Source organism: Trichomycterus rosablanca, chromosome 23 (genome assembly GCF_030014385.1).
Source record: "Trichomycterus rosablanca isolate fTriRos1 chromosome 23, fTriRos1.hap1, whole genome shotgun sequence".
In the NCBI taxonomy this organism is placed as follows: domain Eukaryota; kingdom Metazoa; phylum Chordata; class Actinopteri; order Siluriformes; family Trichomycteridae; genus Trichomycterus; species Trichomycterus rosablanca.
Genome location: NC_086010.1, coordinates 12,091,989 through 12,108,210, shown reverse-complemented (window position 1 = coordinate 12,108,210; position 16,222 = coordinate 12,091,989). Strand labels below are relative to the sequence as shown.

The 16,222-nt window shown below is 41.0% G+C and overlaps 1 protein-coding gene across 1 annotated transcript in view; it reads left to right on the top strand.

Moving 5' to 3' along the window:
• Window positions 1-16,222, top strand: part of epb41l4b (erythrocyte membrane protein band 4.1 like 4B) — a 91,103-nt gene extending 74,881 nt beyond the window's left edge. Inside the window, exons 20-24 of the mRNA XM_062985943.1 lie at window positions 1,871-1,935; window positions 2,958-3,053; window positions 6,414-6,537; window positions 6,726-6,814; window positions 16,180-16,222. Coding sequence (XP_062842013.1) covers window positions 1,871-1,935; window positions 2,958-3,053; window positions 6,414-6,537; window positions 6,726-6,814; window positions 16,180-16,216 — 411 coding nt within the window. The 3' untranslated portion in view covers window positions 16,217-16,222. The remainder of the gene's footprint in view (window positions 1-1,870; window positions 1,936-2,957; window positions 3,054-6,413; window positions 6,538-6,725; window positions 6,815-16,179) is intronic.

The following is a 16,222-nucleotide window of genomic DNA, read 5'->3' as shown; positions in this document are numbered from 1 at the left end:
CACATTTCTGCAAATATTTCATTATATCTTTTCATGGGACAACACTATAGACATGAAACTTGGATATAACTTAGAGTAGTCAGTGTACAACTTGTATAGCAGTGTAGATTTACTGTCTTCTGAAAATAACTCAACACACAGCCATTAATGTCTAAATGGCTGGCAACATAAGTGAGTACACCCCACAGTGAACATGTCCAAATTGTGCCCAAAGTGTCAATATTTTGTGTGACCACCATTATTATCCAGCACTGCCTTAACCCTCCTGGGCATGGAATTCACTAGAGCTGCACAGGTTGCTACTGGAATCCTCTTCCACTCCTCCATGATGACATCACGGAGCTGGTGGATGTTAGACACCTTGAACTCCTCCACCTTCCACTTGAGGATGCGCCACAGGTGCTCAATTGGGTTTAGTCCATCACCTTTACCTTCAGCTTCCTCAGCAAGGCAGTTGTCATCTTGGAGGTTGTGTTTGGGGTCGTTATCCTGTTGGAAAACTGCCATGAGGCCCAGTTTTCGAAGGTAGGGGATCATGCTCTGTTTCAGAATGTCACAGTACATGTTGGAATTCATGTTTCCCTCAATGAACTGCAGCTCCCCAGTGCCAGCAACACTCATGCAGCCCAAGACCATGATGCTACCACCACCATGCTTGACTGTAGGCAAGATACAGTTGTCTTGGTACTTCTCACCAGGGCGCCGCCACACATGCTGGACACCATCTGAGCCAAACAAGTTTATCTTGGTTTCGTCAGACCACAGGGCATTCCAGTAATCCATGTTCTTGGACTGCTTGTCTTCAGCAAACTGTTTGCTGGCTTTCTTGTGCGTCAGCTTCCTTCTGGGGTGACGACCATGCAGACCGAGTTGATGCAGTGTGCGGCGTATGGTCTGAGCACTGACAGGCTGACCTCCCACGTCTTCAACCTCTGCAGCAATGCTGGCCGCACTCATGTGTCTATTTTTTAAAGCCAACCTCTGGATATGACGCCGAACACGTGGACTCAACTTCTTTGGTCGACCCTGGCGAAGCCTGTTCCGAGTGGAACCTGTCCTGGAAAACCGCTGTATGACCTTGGCCACCATGCTGTAGCTCAGTTTCAGGGTGTTAGCAATCTTCTTATAGCCCAGGCCATCTTTGTGGAGAGCAACAATTCTATTTCTCACATCCTCAGAGAGTTCTTTGCCATGAGGTGCCATGTTGAATATCCAGTGGCCAGTATGAGAGAATTGTACCCAAAACACCAAATTTAACAGCCCTGCTCCCCATTTACACCTGGGACCTTGACACATGACACCAGGGAGGGACAACGACACATTTGGGCACAATTTGGACATGTTCACTGTGGGGTGTACTCACTTATGTTGCCAGCTATTTAGACATTAATGGCTGTGTGTTGAGTTATTTTCAGAAGGCAGTAAATCTACACTGCTATACAAGCTGTACACTGACTACTCTAAGTTATATCCAAGTTTCATGTCTATAGTGTTGTCCCATGAAAAGATATAATCAAATATTTGCAAAAATGTGAGGGGTGTACTCACTTTTGTGATACACTGTATATATATATATATATATATATATATATATATATTTAAAACCAATACTGTACTATAATTTGCAAAAACTTTTTTTACAGCACTGTAAATGAGTTTAAGGTTTACAACTTGTGCACTCCAATGTACAGATACAAACACAATAAAGGTGGCATCCCAGCAACAAGCAAAAGTACAGTACATTTAAATAATTGTAAAATACTAATTATAAAAAGTACTGTAGATTTAAATACTCTGTAAAATAGTTGATGTCTGTATTGTATATGTGTGCCAGGTATCATTAAATCTGCATTTGTTTCTCTTTCCATAGCATGCAATGCGCTGTGAGAGAGGAAAGTCTTCGGGGAATTGTTCCAGTGGAGATCAAAACAGCAGGTGTGTCCTATATAGGTGTGTCCCAAAGGCCCTACCTAATTCACGGTCGTAAAAATTGCATCACAGACTGTAAAATGAGCTGTTTCACGTGAAATATGCAATTTGCTGTGATATTCAAATTTAAGGTTAGTCTTTATTTTCATTTTTTATTCACGTAGTGTATGAACTATGAAGCACAATATGCAATATGAGGCAGTCCTAGCAATCATATGGCAAATAAGTTAGTGTAACAGACTTTTCTGTGGTGTAGTGTGCTGACAATGTTTGATGTCTGTGTTTATGTATTGAGTGCATTTTGTTCCTTTGGGGATTACATAGTTGAAGGAAAAGTGTGCTCCACTACATATGTGATCATCTCTGTGCTGCGCCTCAAAAGAACAAGCCAGTAAAGTATTATGCTCCCCAAAAAAATGTCTATATACAGTTTATTTTACACTTTTATTGTAAACTAAGCAGTCTCTTAAGACGTTCTGTTACACTAGCAACCGGTTAGACAAAATGTCCAAGTTGTTGAAGTCTAAAGCAGCTAGAAACACGACTCGGGTAACTGAGTTTGGAAAACTCCCAATCAACCAACCAATTCTGTGGACACAGGGAGGGGCGGTGTCAAAACACAGACAAGTATTTATGTATCTGTTAAGGTAGGCTTTGCTGTGTATTGTAGCTTCCATTTATTAGATTATTCAATTTATGAATGTTATTTAACGACTGCCATAAAATGTGGGACTTTTCTTTAAAAATCTGTAAAATTAAGCACATTTTCTTGTGAATTACGTAGGGCCCTACCTAGAGATTATCAACACTGCAGCTTTTAGTGTTTATCCTTCTTAAAAAACACATCCATGTTTCTTAAACCACAGTCACTTACTGATTTTTTGTTTATAATATAAATTAACCGAGTGGTTTGGATAACTTGATCAGTTTTCAGCAGGACATTCTAACTGTACATGTGTGCTACCAAATGGTTAAGCAGAAACAATGGTTATTACTTTTTTTGGCATAATCTGCACTATTTTTTTCAGAATTCTCAGCTCCTCTCAGGATTCAGCATCCAGCAGCACTACTATGGAGAGGCCAAGGGTGGAGCGTCGAAAACGCCTAGTCAGGCAATTCAGCTTGTGAGTCTGTCTCACTTAATTCAGTTCAACATAGCTTGTTGGGTATGCTTACATATTCTGTAATTGATACACAGTTGAAATAAAATTAATGCGTTATACAACCCCATATCAGAAAAAGTTGGGACAGTGTGGAAAATGCTAATAAAATAAAAATACAGTGTTCCTTACATTTACTTTAACTTTTATTTGATTGCAGACAGGATCAACCTGAGATATTTCATGTTTTATCTGCTCAACTTCATTTCATTTATTAATATACCTCCATTCCTGCATTTTAGGCCTGCAACACATTCCAAAAAAAGTTGGAACAAGGTCAATTTAGGGCTAGTAATGAGGTGGAAAACTAAAGACGAAAAGGATCCAGACTGTTATCAGCATCAAGTCCTAAAGCCAGGTTCTGTCATGGTATGGGGCTGTGTCAGTGCCCTTGGCAAAGGTCATTTACACTTCTGTGATGCAGCATTAATGCAGAAAAGTACATTGAGATCTTAGAGCAACATGTGCTGCCTTCAAGATGTCATCTTTTCCAGGGATGTCCATGCATTTTTCAACAAAACAATGCAAAACCACATGCTGCACACATTACAAAGGCATGGCTGCGGAAAAAGAGGGTACGGGTACTGGACCAGCCTGCCTGCAGTACTGACCTGTCCCCAATAGAGAATGTGTGGAGAATTTTGAAACGAAAAATGTGACAACGTTCCCAGACTGCACATCTTACGACATGTTTGCAGGAACAATGGGGCAAAATAAAACCTGAAACACTGAATCACTTGGTCTCCTCAGTGCCAAAACGTCTTTTAAGTGTGGTGAAAAGGAATAGCAACATTACAAAGTGGTAAATGCTTTACTGTCCCAACTGTTTTTGGAATGTGTTGCAGGCCTGAAATGCAGGAATGGATGTTTTCAACAGAAGACGCCATCAACACTGCTCTCCATGTGGCACTGACTCACCTGGAACATCAGGGAACATATGTGAGGATGCTGTTCGTGGATTTCAGCTCGGCGTTTAATACAGTTATTCCCAGCAGACTGGTATCCAAGCTGCTAAACCTGGGTGTCAGTCAGCACACATGTAGGTGGATTAAGGACTTTTTAACAAACCGCCCACAGTCTGTTAGGATGGGGGTCCATCTCTCCCCTGTTCTGACACTGAGTACTGGAGTTCCACAGGGCTGTGTGCTGAGCCCTCTTCTTTACTCCCTCTACACCCACGACTGTACACCAACCCACAGCACAAATTCAATCGTCAAGTTTGCAGATGACACCACTGTAATTGGACTAATACAGAATGGAGATGAGTCTGCCTACAGGGAAGAAGTCCTCAAACTGTCTGAATGGTGCTCCATTAACAACCTGGCACTCAACACCTCTAAAACAAAAGAGATGGTCATCTGCTTCAGGAGACAGAGAGAGGAACCTACTCCCTTATACATCGGAGGAAACACAGTAGAGAGAGTGTCTAACTTCAAATTCCTAGGCACACACATCTCCCAGGACCTCACATGGACCACCAACACCACCTCTCTAGTGAAAAAAAAGCACAGAAGCGACTCTACTTTTTAAGGACACTAAGAAAAGCCAACCTGTCCAAGCAGCTATTGGTGTCCTTCTATCGCAGCACTGTGGAAAGCATACTCACCCATGGCATTCTGGTGTGGTATGCCAGCTGCTCTGAGGCTGACAAGAAGGCTCTTCAGTGGGTCATCAAATCAGCTCAGAGAACCATCAACACTGAGCTGCCTTCACTAGAGAACATTTACAGAACCCGATGCCTGCGTCGGGCCACAAACATCATTAAGGACTCATTTCACCCTTGTTGCAACCTGTTCTCCTTGTTGCCCTCTGGTAGGCGCTATAGGAGTATCAAGGCCCATACTTCCAGACTCCTGAAAAGCTTTTACCCCTCCGCTATAAAAACACTAAACTATCAAACTTTACATCCTAAGAAATAATGTGCAATTTATAGGGACTGTGCAATAACCTTCTTCTTCTTTTTTTCTTAAAACCACACGTTTATTTTTGTATCTAGATGTGTATATGTTTATTTTGTAAATACATGTGTATATACAGTATATGTCTGTGTGTACATACATGTACCGTGAAGGAGATGCTCAAAAAATTTCGTTGTGCACTGTGCAATGAAAATAAAGGCATTCTATTCTATTCTATTTATTAATAAATGAAATGAAGTTGAGCAGATAAAACATGAACTATCTCAGGTTCATCTTGTCTGCAATCAAATAAAAGTCAAAGTAAATGTAAGAAATAAACTTTTTTTTTATTATTTGCATTTTCCATGATGTCCCACCTTTTTCTGATTTGGGGTTGTACAACATTGTGACTCTTTGCATTCAAAACTATGTAGAAATCTAAAGCTATGGGTTAGTTTCTGCCTTTTCCTCCATTAGTTTAAGAAGGCTTTGCATTAGATTTTGGAATATGTTTTTTTGACCAAGAGATTAGCACTGGTTGGGCACTGATGTCTGATGATAACAGTGTTGAATAGGGTTGTGGTAAAAGCTCTGTTTAGGCCAATATATTTTCTTTCACAAAAAATTCACCAAACAGTTTTTATGGACCTAGCTTTATGTATAGTAGCATTGGCATTATGGAATGAAAAAGCCTTTATTATATTGTTTACACAACGTTAAAAGCAAACTGGTTAACCAGATGTTCATCTTATGCATAATAGAAACCAGTGTTATTCACTATGGGTGCGAGATTCAAGATTCTATGATCTGTAATGTTATACACACCAACCAGGCATAACATTATGATCACTGACAGGTGAAGTGAATAACACTGTTCATCTCTTCATCATGGCACCTGTTAGTGGGTGGGATATATTAGGCAGCAAGTGAACATTTTATCCTCAGAGTTGATGTGTTAGAAGCAGGAAAAATGGACAAGCGTAAGGATTTGAGCGGGTTTGACCAAATTGTGATGGCTAGACGACTGGGTCAGAGCTTCTCCACAACCATGTACCACATTCACCCTTTCATGGAAACGATATTCCCTGATGACAACAACGAGTTTGAGGTGTTGACTTGGCCTCCAAATTCCCCAGATCTCAATCCAATTGAGCATCTGTGGGATGTGCTGGACAAAAAAGTCCGATCCATGGAGGCCATAAACTTACAGGAGTTAGAGGATCTGCTGCTAACATCTTGGTGCCAGATACCACAGGACACCTTGAGGAGTCTAGTGGAGTCCATGACTTGACAGGTCAGGGCTGTTTTGGCAGCAAAAGGGGGACCAACACAATATTAGGAAGGTGGTCATAATATTATGCCTTATCAGTGTATAATATAATAAATATGGTGTATATGATAGTAAAGCAGCAGTTTTGTCCTGCAGTAACCACAGTGATGAAGATGATCTACCGGAGGCACTTGCAGCTATAACCTCTCAGAGCAACATGCGAAAATCAACATCTAGCAGCTCACTGGACAAACAGGTCCAGCCTCCAATCTACCCACCGGTAAAGTTACCTTGCTCTTACTCTGTTGTTTTACTGCTGTTTCTCTGCTGTTACAGAGCTGTTTGTGCTGTGCTGTTTGCTAAATTGTTTTACTCTTCTGTAACACCACTGCTGTTCTACTGTTACTGTGTTAAGACATTAAATGACATTCAGTAAAAATAAATACGTTGTGTTTTTCTATTCAACAGCAGAAGAGTGTTTCGCCATCAGAGCTTTGTGACAAATCTCGGTTATACCCAAGCTCTGTCCCTCACCTGCTCCCTTGCAATTCTGACAGGTAACTCAAACCTCAGTATATATATTCAAGTTATCTTCAAAAAGTTTCTGCACTTTTATATTTACAATGGAAACGGTGAGGTGAGGTCATGTCTGAGCGAGCTTATAGTTCAGATTTACCGCAATCTGTTTTCCACCTTTTTGGACCCTTAAAGCTTTTTTGACTCAAAAAAGCTTTAAGGGGTAGAAGATTTTCATGTGATGATGATGTGACAGCAGGGGTGCATCAGTGGCTACACACTCAACCAAAAACATTTTTTGCTGATGGCATTAAAAAGTTGGTACAGCGCCCAAGTGACGCTGAGATTCTGAACTCCTCTGTTTGAAACTCAGCGTTGCCACCTGTCGGCTGGGCACCATCTGGCAGGCATAATTGGCAGTGCCTGCAGCAGATACTAATTGGCCACCTTATCTGCTAGGGCGGGACGACCGGACTATTTGTGGGTGGGATCTTCATATGCTGTGTAAGGACCCTGATTGGCGGAAGAGACACCTGTGCAGAATGCAGGGGCGAGAAGAGGAGGGCTGTACACATGTCGGAAGAGGCGTTTACAACGATGTGCTCATCTCGGATGCAATCAGGTATCCCTCAGCAGCGGAAGACAAATTGAGTGTGCTAAATCGGGAGGAAAATGGGGAGAAATGCAAAAAAGGTTGGTACAGCTGCTCAGGTGGCGCTGCAGTAAAGCACTCTAGCACACCAGAGCTGACATTTTGAGTTTGTCGGTTCGAAGCTCATGAACAACGATTGGCTGTTGTTTACACAGGGTGAGGAGCTGGATAGGGACCTCATAACTGATGCAATTATGACCCCTGCTGGCTGATTGATGGTGCCTGCACAGTATCAAGGAATAATGCTGATCAGGGTTTGGCTCTACTTACACAAAGCTGATCCGCATATGAACTCGCCTAATGCAGGTGAAAGATGCAGTCGGCTACTGCACAAGTGTCGGAGGGGGCGTGTGTCAGTCTCATTCTCAATCAGAAATGGAGATCAGCATCAGTAGAGAGAAAGCATAATGCAATTGGGTAATTGGATACGACTAGATTGGGAGGAAAATTGGGGAAAAATAGCAAAAAAAAAATTTATACAACGCTGGAAAAATGCATTAGAAAAGTGATTTCATTTCTTTTTAAAATTCTTAATAAATACAGTTTTAAAAAAGTGCGGAAACTTTTTGAAGAACCCTTGTATATACACCGATCAACCATAACATTAAAACCACCTCCTTATTTCTACACTCACTGTCCATTTTATCAGCTCCACTTACCATATAGAAGCACACATGTTTCACTACATACCTTTTTAGCCTGCTTTTACCCTGTTCTTCAATGGTCAGGACCCCACAGGACCACTACAGAGCAGGAGTTGCTTTGAGACAATGTCCATTGTAAAAAGTGCTATATAAATAAATTTGACTTAACTTGAGGTATTATTTAGGTGGTGGATCATTCTCAGCACTGCAGTGACACTGCCATGGTGGTGGTGTGTTAGTGTGTGTTGTGCTGGTATGAGTGGATCAGACACAGCAATGCTGCTGGAGTTTTTAAATACTGTGTCCACTCACTGTCCACACTATTAGACACTCCTACCTAGTTGGTCCACCTTGTAGATGTAAAGTCAGAGACGATCGCTCATCTATTGCTGCTGTTTGAGTTGGTCATCTTTTTCTATCAGTGATCAAAGGATGCTGCTCACGTGGCGCTTTTGGCTGGATATATTTGGTTGGTGGACTATTCTCAGTCCAGCAGTGACAGTGATGTGTTTTAAAACTCCATCAGCGCTACTGTGTCTTATCCACTCATACCAGCACAACACACACTAACACACCACCACCATGTCAGTGTCACTGCAGTGCTAAGAATGATTCACCACCTAAATAATACCTGCTCTGTAGTCCTGACCATTGAAGAAGCATGAAAGGGAACTAACAAAACATGCAGAGAAACAGATGGACTACAGTCAGTAATTGTAGAACTACAAAGTGCTTCTATATGGTAAGTGGAGTTGATAAAATGAACAGTGAGTGTAGAAACAAGGGGGTGGTTTATTGTCATGGCTGATCGGTGTATATACACTTTATTTCACAGTGCAGTGAAAAGTATTTGCTACCTTCCTAATTTTTGCATATTTGTCACACTAAACGGCTTTAGATCCTCATACAAACTGCTAAAACAAGAAGTAACATGGTAAAATCAGGACGTTTTAAATGATTATTTCCTTAATTAAAAGGCCTTTAAATAAAAAATGATTTCCCTTTAAGTTTTGGATTGACTGGTTGTGTCACCAACAACTGCAACTAGTAAATGAAGAGCAATCTTTCACATCTCTGTGGAAGAAATTCCACCAGTCTGTTCAGATACACTGGAAGTTTAAAGTTTTACCACAGCATTTCAAAGGACTTCAGGTCAGGACTTTAGTGTGTGAATTTTCTTTGTGCTTCAGATTTATGTCAGGTTGAATAAACCAATTGACCTTGAGCTTCAGATCACAGACTGATGATTAATGATCATGTTTTTTTTTTTAGAATTGTCTGGTATAAAGCTGAATTTATGGTTCCATCAAATATGGCAAGTTGCCCAGACCCTGCTGTAGCAAATTATTAATTACATTTGATTTATTACTTGCTTTTTTCCTGAAAATAATTTGATTATTTAAAATAGAGTCCGAGTCAAGTCACGAGTCTTTAGGCTAGAGTCCGAGTCAAGTCACGAGTCAATATAATATACACAAACTATACACAAAAATATATTGGAAATGTAGCATAGAAATAAACAAATATGTAAGTTCAGGTAAAAACAACAACAGATTAGCAACGTTTTGTTTTTTACTGCAAATTACGGCACAGCGGCCAAAATCCCAAACACAGCAAAAAATCCATAGTACTGCTTACCTTAAGATAAGATAAGATAAGATAATCCTTTATTAGTCCCACAATGGGGAAATTTACATAGTTAGACAAGAAATGATAACACATTGGGAGAGAGTAGGAGATAAAAAAACCAGCAACCAGATTGTGCTCCCTGAGGAGCACAATATGGTAAGACGAAAAAAAGCCCCTAACAGCACACAAGCACATGTAAACATAAGAACATAACATAGTCACACAACGAGCCACGGGTTAGGGATGTGGGGATAGGAAAAAGTAACCAACTACGACAAGCAGCCAACCAGCGATTCGCAGCCATATGTCGGCGCGCGCTGCCGCTCGTCCTGCCGTATTGGTGGGATTAAGCTAAGAGTGGAGACGTTGGTTGGGATTGGGAAAGATTCCTGCAGCAAGAAAAAGTCTGTACAAAGTTCGCGATAACATGGCTGTTTACAGCTCTTACTGCCCAGAATGAAAAAAAAACAGTCAGTGAAGGGGGTGTAGGTACGTCGCAGCAGATTCTCTGGAGGAATTTACTTATCAGCGAGGCCGTTGCTGATAACAGGGGAGCCAAGAGCAGAAATTACTTGTTGTTTTGTCTGAGCACTAAAAATTTAACTCTTAGAATGAATGAATGCGTCTCTGGTTCATCTCATTTCGCAAAGCCGTTAGTTTCTCCAAAATGGAATCCATATTTCAATATATATTCACAGTCTGAGTTCCAACGGCTCTGCCCACCATATCAATCAAATCAAATTGGGCAGTTTCTGGGGACCTTTGACAACTGACCCAACTCTTTTAATTTCCCGATACAGCAGGGCAAAGCCTAATCCAATCAGCAAAAACCCCACAATCAAAGTTCCGAATAGATAAACATCCTCTACGTTCTCCAACAAAAGAGGTGCCAGGCACACGACCCTCCACTTCTCCCACGAGTCCATCGCGTATCCTGCCATCTGCATTCCGTCGGGGCATGTGGGTTCCCCCGAACCCGAACTTCTCGATGAGAAGATGGTGTCAATAGCATTCAGAGACCATTTAACCAATTCCATAATTTGTTCTTTGAGGAGCTGTGCTAAGAAAATCTCTGTAGAGTAGAGTAGACGAGACAATACGATACAGGAGAAGCCAAGCAGGGAAGATAAGGGAGGAGGAGGGAAAAGTGCGTCCGTCTTCCACGAGAGCGAGAGAGCTTATGTTGTTCCAGATGCTATTAAATTTATAACCGTGTGTTAGGAATTAGGAATATAATCTGTTAGTTTGTAAATGTGCTTATAATTAAAAACCTCCAAACTTTTCCCGGTTGTGAAGTAAAACACGAACTCGTTAGAAAGTCAATCAAGCGTTTCATTGACAATCATCTGTGTGACGCTGCAAACTAAATAAATACAAATAACAGCATTTCTTACTAAAAATTACAATCAGAAGGTCTGACTGGTTCAGAAAGCGGTTCAAACAATCATTAGGACCCATTCTGTAGGAGTGTTCCATTCACATTATCTGTTACTGTGAAGTGCACTATGTAGGGTATCCCACCATTTTAAGTAGGGAGCGACGCTTCATTACTACGCCGGAAGCTGGCTGGAACATTTACCCATTGCGTGCGTTGCGGGTTAAGACGGCCGGAGCGTTATTAGAGAGCAGAAAATGACATGATCAGAATGATGTCGGATCATATATATGTACAGTATATATATACTGTATATATAATTGTCACACGTAACTAATGTTGCTGACTTTTGTTGTCCACAAGTCATTTTTTGCGAGTCACGAGTCGAGTCTGAAGTCGCTGTGTGTGCGACTTACCTGCGACTCGGACGCACGTCCCCATCTCTGCTGTACATACCTCTTCCAACATGTGCACAGCCCTCTTCTTCTCGCCCCTGCATTCTGCACAGGCGTCTCTTCTGCCAATCAGGGTCCTTACACAGCGTATGAAAACCCACCCACCACACATAGTCCGGCCCCTACCCTGTAGATACGGTGGCCAATTAGTATGTGCACTGCCAATTATGCCTACCAGATGGCACCCAGCCGACCGGTGTTAATGCCGTGTTTCGAACCGAGGAGTACAGAAACTCGGTGCTGGTGTGCTAGCGGAATATCCGGCTGCGCCACCTCGGCTAAATGTTTTCATTTTTAAATAGCACATTGGCCCTGTGGAAGTGAATAAGTGTGGCCTTAGTTACTTAACAACCAATTAACCACATTTTACTGACAACTGAAATGAAATCAATTAGATTAGACACAACCAGGCGTGATTACTGCCTGGCCTATTGTAATTAGTATGTTTGTTTGTTTTATTAGGCTTTTAACATCATGTTTTACACACTTGGTTACATTACACAAAATTAATTAGTTCACAAGGTTATATCGAACACAGTCATGGACAATTTTGTATCTCCAATTCAGTGGGAGGAAACCGGGGCACCCGGTGAAAACCCACTCAGACACAGGGAGAACATGCAAACTCCACTCGGAAAGGACCCGGACCACCCCACCTGGAGATTGAACCCAGGACCTTCTTGTTGTGAGTGCTACCCACCGAGCCACCATGCCGCCCTTATTGTGTTTAGACACCACTTAGATAGAATCTTTACAGAAATGTAAAAAAGTTGGTCTTCTGCTAGTCGGTCTTGTGTGAATAACAATGGCATGGAAACGGGGGCAGCTCTAATATACAGCAGATCTCTCCCACATATCAAACATGTAAAAATAAACACATACGACGGCCCAGGGGAACCCAAGATGGCCGTCTGCTTTCTATGGCAGCAAGCCGGCCACTCACCTCAGTGTTTAATATTGATTTCATACATCCAGTAGCTGAAACACTTCAACCTAATTACAAGGAGTGTTTACTTAATTTGGTCATATAGCATATAGGTCCCTCATAACCTTATTCTTCTTGTCTTGTTTGCCTTTTCTATGATGATTTAAAACCATTTAGTGTGACAAATATACAAAACATCCTGAGGAAATTAGAAGGGTGTATATACATACATACATGTAGTGCTTTTAGAAGAATTTGCCCCACCTCATTGTCCTAGCTTTTTGTAATGTTTTAAACATATTTATGTACTATACACAGATCAGTCATAACATTAAAACCACCTCCTTGTTTCTACACTCACTGTCCATTTTATCCACTTACCATATAGAAGCACTTAATGTAGTTCTACAATTACTGCCTGCTTTCACAGGACCACCACAGAGCGGTGTGGATTTAGGTGGTGGATCATTCTCAGCACTGCAGTGGCACTGACATGGTGGTGGTGTGTTAGTGTGTGTTGTGCTGGTATGAGTGGATCAGACACAGCAGTGCTGATGGAGTTTTTAAATACCTCACTGTCCCTGCTGGACTGAGAATAGTCCACCAAACAAAAGCATCCAGCCAACAGCGCCCCATAGGCATCGTCCTGTGACCACTGATGAAGGTCTAGAAGATGACCAACTCAAACAGCAGCAATAGATGAGCGATTGTCTCTGACTTTACATCTACAAGGTGGACCAACTTGGTAGGAGTGTCTAATAGAGTGGACAGTGAGTGGACACGGTATTTAAAAATTCCAGCAGCGCTGCTGTGTTCTGATCCACTCATACCAGCACAACACACACTAACACACCACCACAATGTCAGTGTCACTGCAGTGCTGAGAGTCATCCACCACCTAAATAATATCTGCTCTGTGGTGGTCCTGTGGGGGTCCTGACCATTGAAGAACATGGTGAAAGCAGGCTAAAAAGCATGTAGAGAAACAGATGGACTACAGTCAGTAATTGTAGAACTATAAAGTGCTTCTATATGGTAAGTGGAGCTGATTAAATGGACAGTGAGTGTAGAAACAAGGAGGTGGTTTTAATGTTATGGCTGATCAGTGTACATACTGTGTATGTGTGTCTGTATATATATATATATATATGGACAAAATTTTATCAGTTTTCACTATGTTATCAGTTTCTCTGGTTTAATGATTTATAACTATGAGTTTGATTAAAATAAACGTTTAAAAAAAATAAACATAAAAACAGTATTAATGTTTTAACTTAAGAAGAGTTCAGGAATCAATATTTGGTGAAATAACTCAGTCCCAGCCTTCCTGCATCTTGGCCCACTCTCCACTAGTCTTTCACACTGCTGTTGTGTGACTTTATGCCACCCCTGCCACCCCACAGAAAATCAAACAGCGTGGCTTTGTTTGATTGCTTGTGACCATCCACCTTCTTCTTGATTACATTTCAGAAGTTTTTAATAGAATTCAGGTCTGGAGATTGGGCTGCTCATGATAGGGTCTTGATCTTGTGGTGCACCATCAACAGCTAGATTGATCAGGCTGTGAGGCATGGAGAATTGTCCTGTAAAAAAACAATCTTTGTAGCTGCCAGAGGAACATTTTTAAAGCAAAGGGTTGCAAGTTCTCTTCCAGGTTAACCTTGTATGTGGCTTGATTCATGAATCCTTTAAAGAGACAAATCCAATTGATTCTAGCCATCTGAAGCACCCCCAGATCACCAATACTGCGCCAGTTTTTATTTTGGATTTTCTGTTCCTGTTTATGCATCTTCCCCCAATTTTTCTACCAATCTAGTTGTATCCAATTACTTCTACTTCTGCAGACCTTACTCCTGTCCAAGGAGGGTTGCAACCATCACAAAGCCCCTTCCGACACGTGAGCAGTACCGCATCTCTTCACCTGCAAAAGGCGGGTTCACAGACATAGAGTCACGCACTAATCTCTATTATCCCCTGTTTCATTGTGCAGGCACCATCGATCAGCCAGCAGAGGCTGTAATTGCAGCAGTTATGAGAAAACCCTGTTTAACCATTGTCCCGCCCCTTACAGGCACACAGCCAATTGTGTGTCTGTGTAAGACCCCGGTCAACTGAGCTTGAGATCTCAGCACTGGTGGGCTAGCGTAATGTACCACCCAAGCGTAAATTAATTTTTACCGTGGGTGTAACCCTCAACTGACTGAGATGTGTTTAGTCACAATTCCAAGTCACTTTGATCTTCTAAATCTTCTAAATGTTGTACGTGTGTATTGGAGTGGCGTGGTCCCTTAATTTTTTACAGAGCTAGCTCTATATGTGTACATACAGGCACACAGTATGGACAAAAGTATTGGGACACCCCTTCTAATTTTTTTTACAACAATTGCAAAATCAGTTATATAAAAGAAGTTGCAACCCAACCTAGCAACAACAGTTTAGGAAAGGTCCTTTCCTGTTCCAGCATGTTTACCTGTGCACAAAGCAAGTTCTATATAGATATGAAGAAAATCTTGATGTAAAAAAATTCCATTGGCCTGCACAGAGTCCTGACCTCTGCTTTGAAATGAAGTGAAACATCAGTTGAAGCTTTCCTTACCAACATCAGTGCCCAGTTATAAAAATGTTTTTTTTGACTGAATGGGCACAGATACTCAGAGACATACTTTAACGTCTTGTAAGAAGAGTGGCTGTTGTTATAGCTGAAAAGATAAAATATCACATACAGGTCATTTTCATACCATTTGTTTTTGAAGTGCTTAGTTAGTTTGAAGTTAATGGTCAGGTGTATATATATATATATATACACACACACACACACACACACACACACACACACTGATTAGCCATAACATTAAAACCACCCCCTTGTTTCTACACTCACTGTACATTTTATCAGCTCCACCTACCATATAGGAGCACATTGTTGTTCTACAAGTACTGACTGTTGTCCTGCTGTGTCTGATCCACTCATACCAGCACAACACACACTAACACACTAGTACCATGTCACTGCAGTGCTGAGAATTATCCACTACCTAAATACTACCTGCTCTGTAGTGGTCCTGTGGGGGTCCTGACCATTGAAGAACAGGGTGAAAGCAGGGTAAAAAAGTATGTAGAGAACCACATGGATGGAAGTAATAGTACAACTACAAAGTGCTTTTATATGGTAAGTGGAGCTGATAAAATGGACAGTGAGTGTAGAAACAAGGAGATGGTTTTGGTTATGGCTTAAACAAACACATTCAGCCAAACCAATAGCATTTAAACAATTGTATAAATGTAGCTTACAATTAAATTTTTCACATTCAGTGTCTTGTTAACATGTCTAACTTGTATCAAGCTTTAGGTAATGAAGTGAAGCTTGATATTCTGATAATTTCTTAGCTTTAAACCATTATGCTTCCTCCACCATGCTTTACATTTATGATACTATTTTTTGTGTTGCAGTACACTCACTTTTTGAGTGTGTATATTAAATATTTCTGCCTAAGTTAAACACAAGGTGGTCAACTTTGCAAACCTGCAGCACCAAAAAATTTTATTTAGTCAAAACCTGTCTGTGATTTCATTTGTCATTATTTTTATTATTATTTTTTTAAGTTTTATTTATTTAGCATAGCAGGTTGTGCTCTTTATTCATTGTAGGACCGGCACTATTAAGGATAGTAGCACAGTACTAATTTTTAGTCTTTCTTTTAATATGATTTTGTAACCCTTTTACAGATTCTTGCATCTCTGCAATGATACTAAGATCGTCTAAAATGTG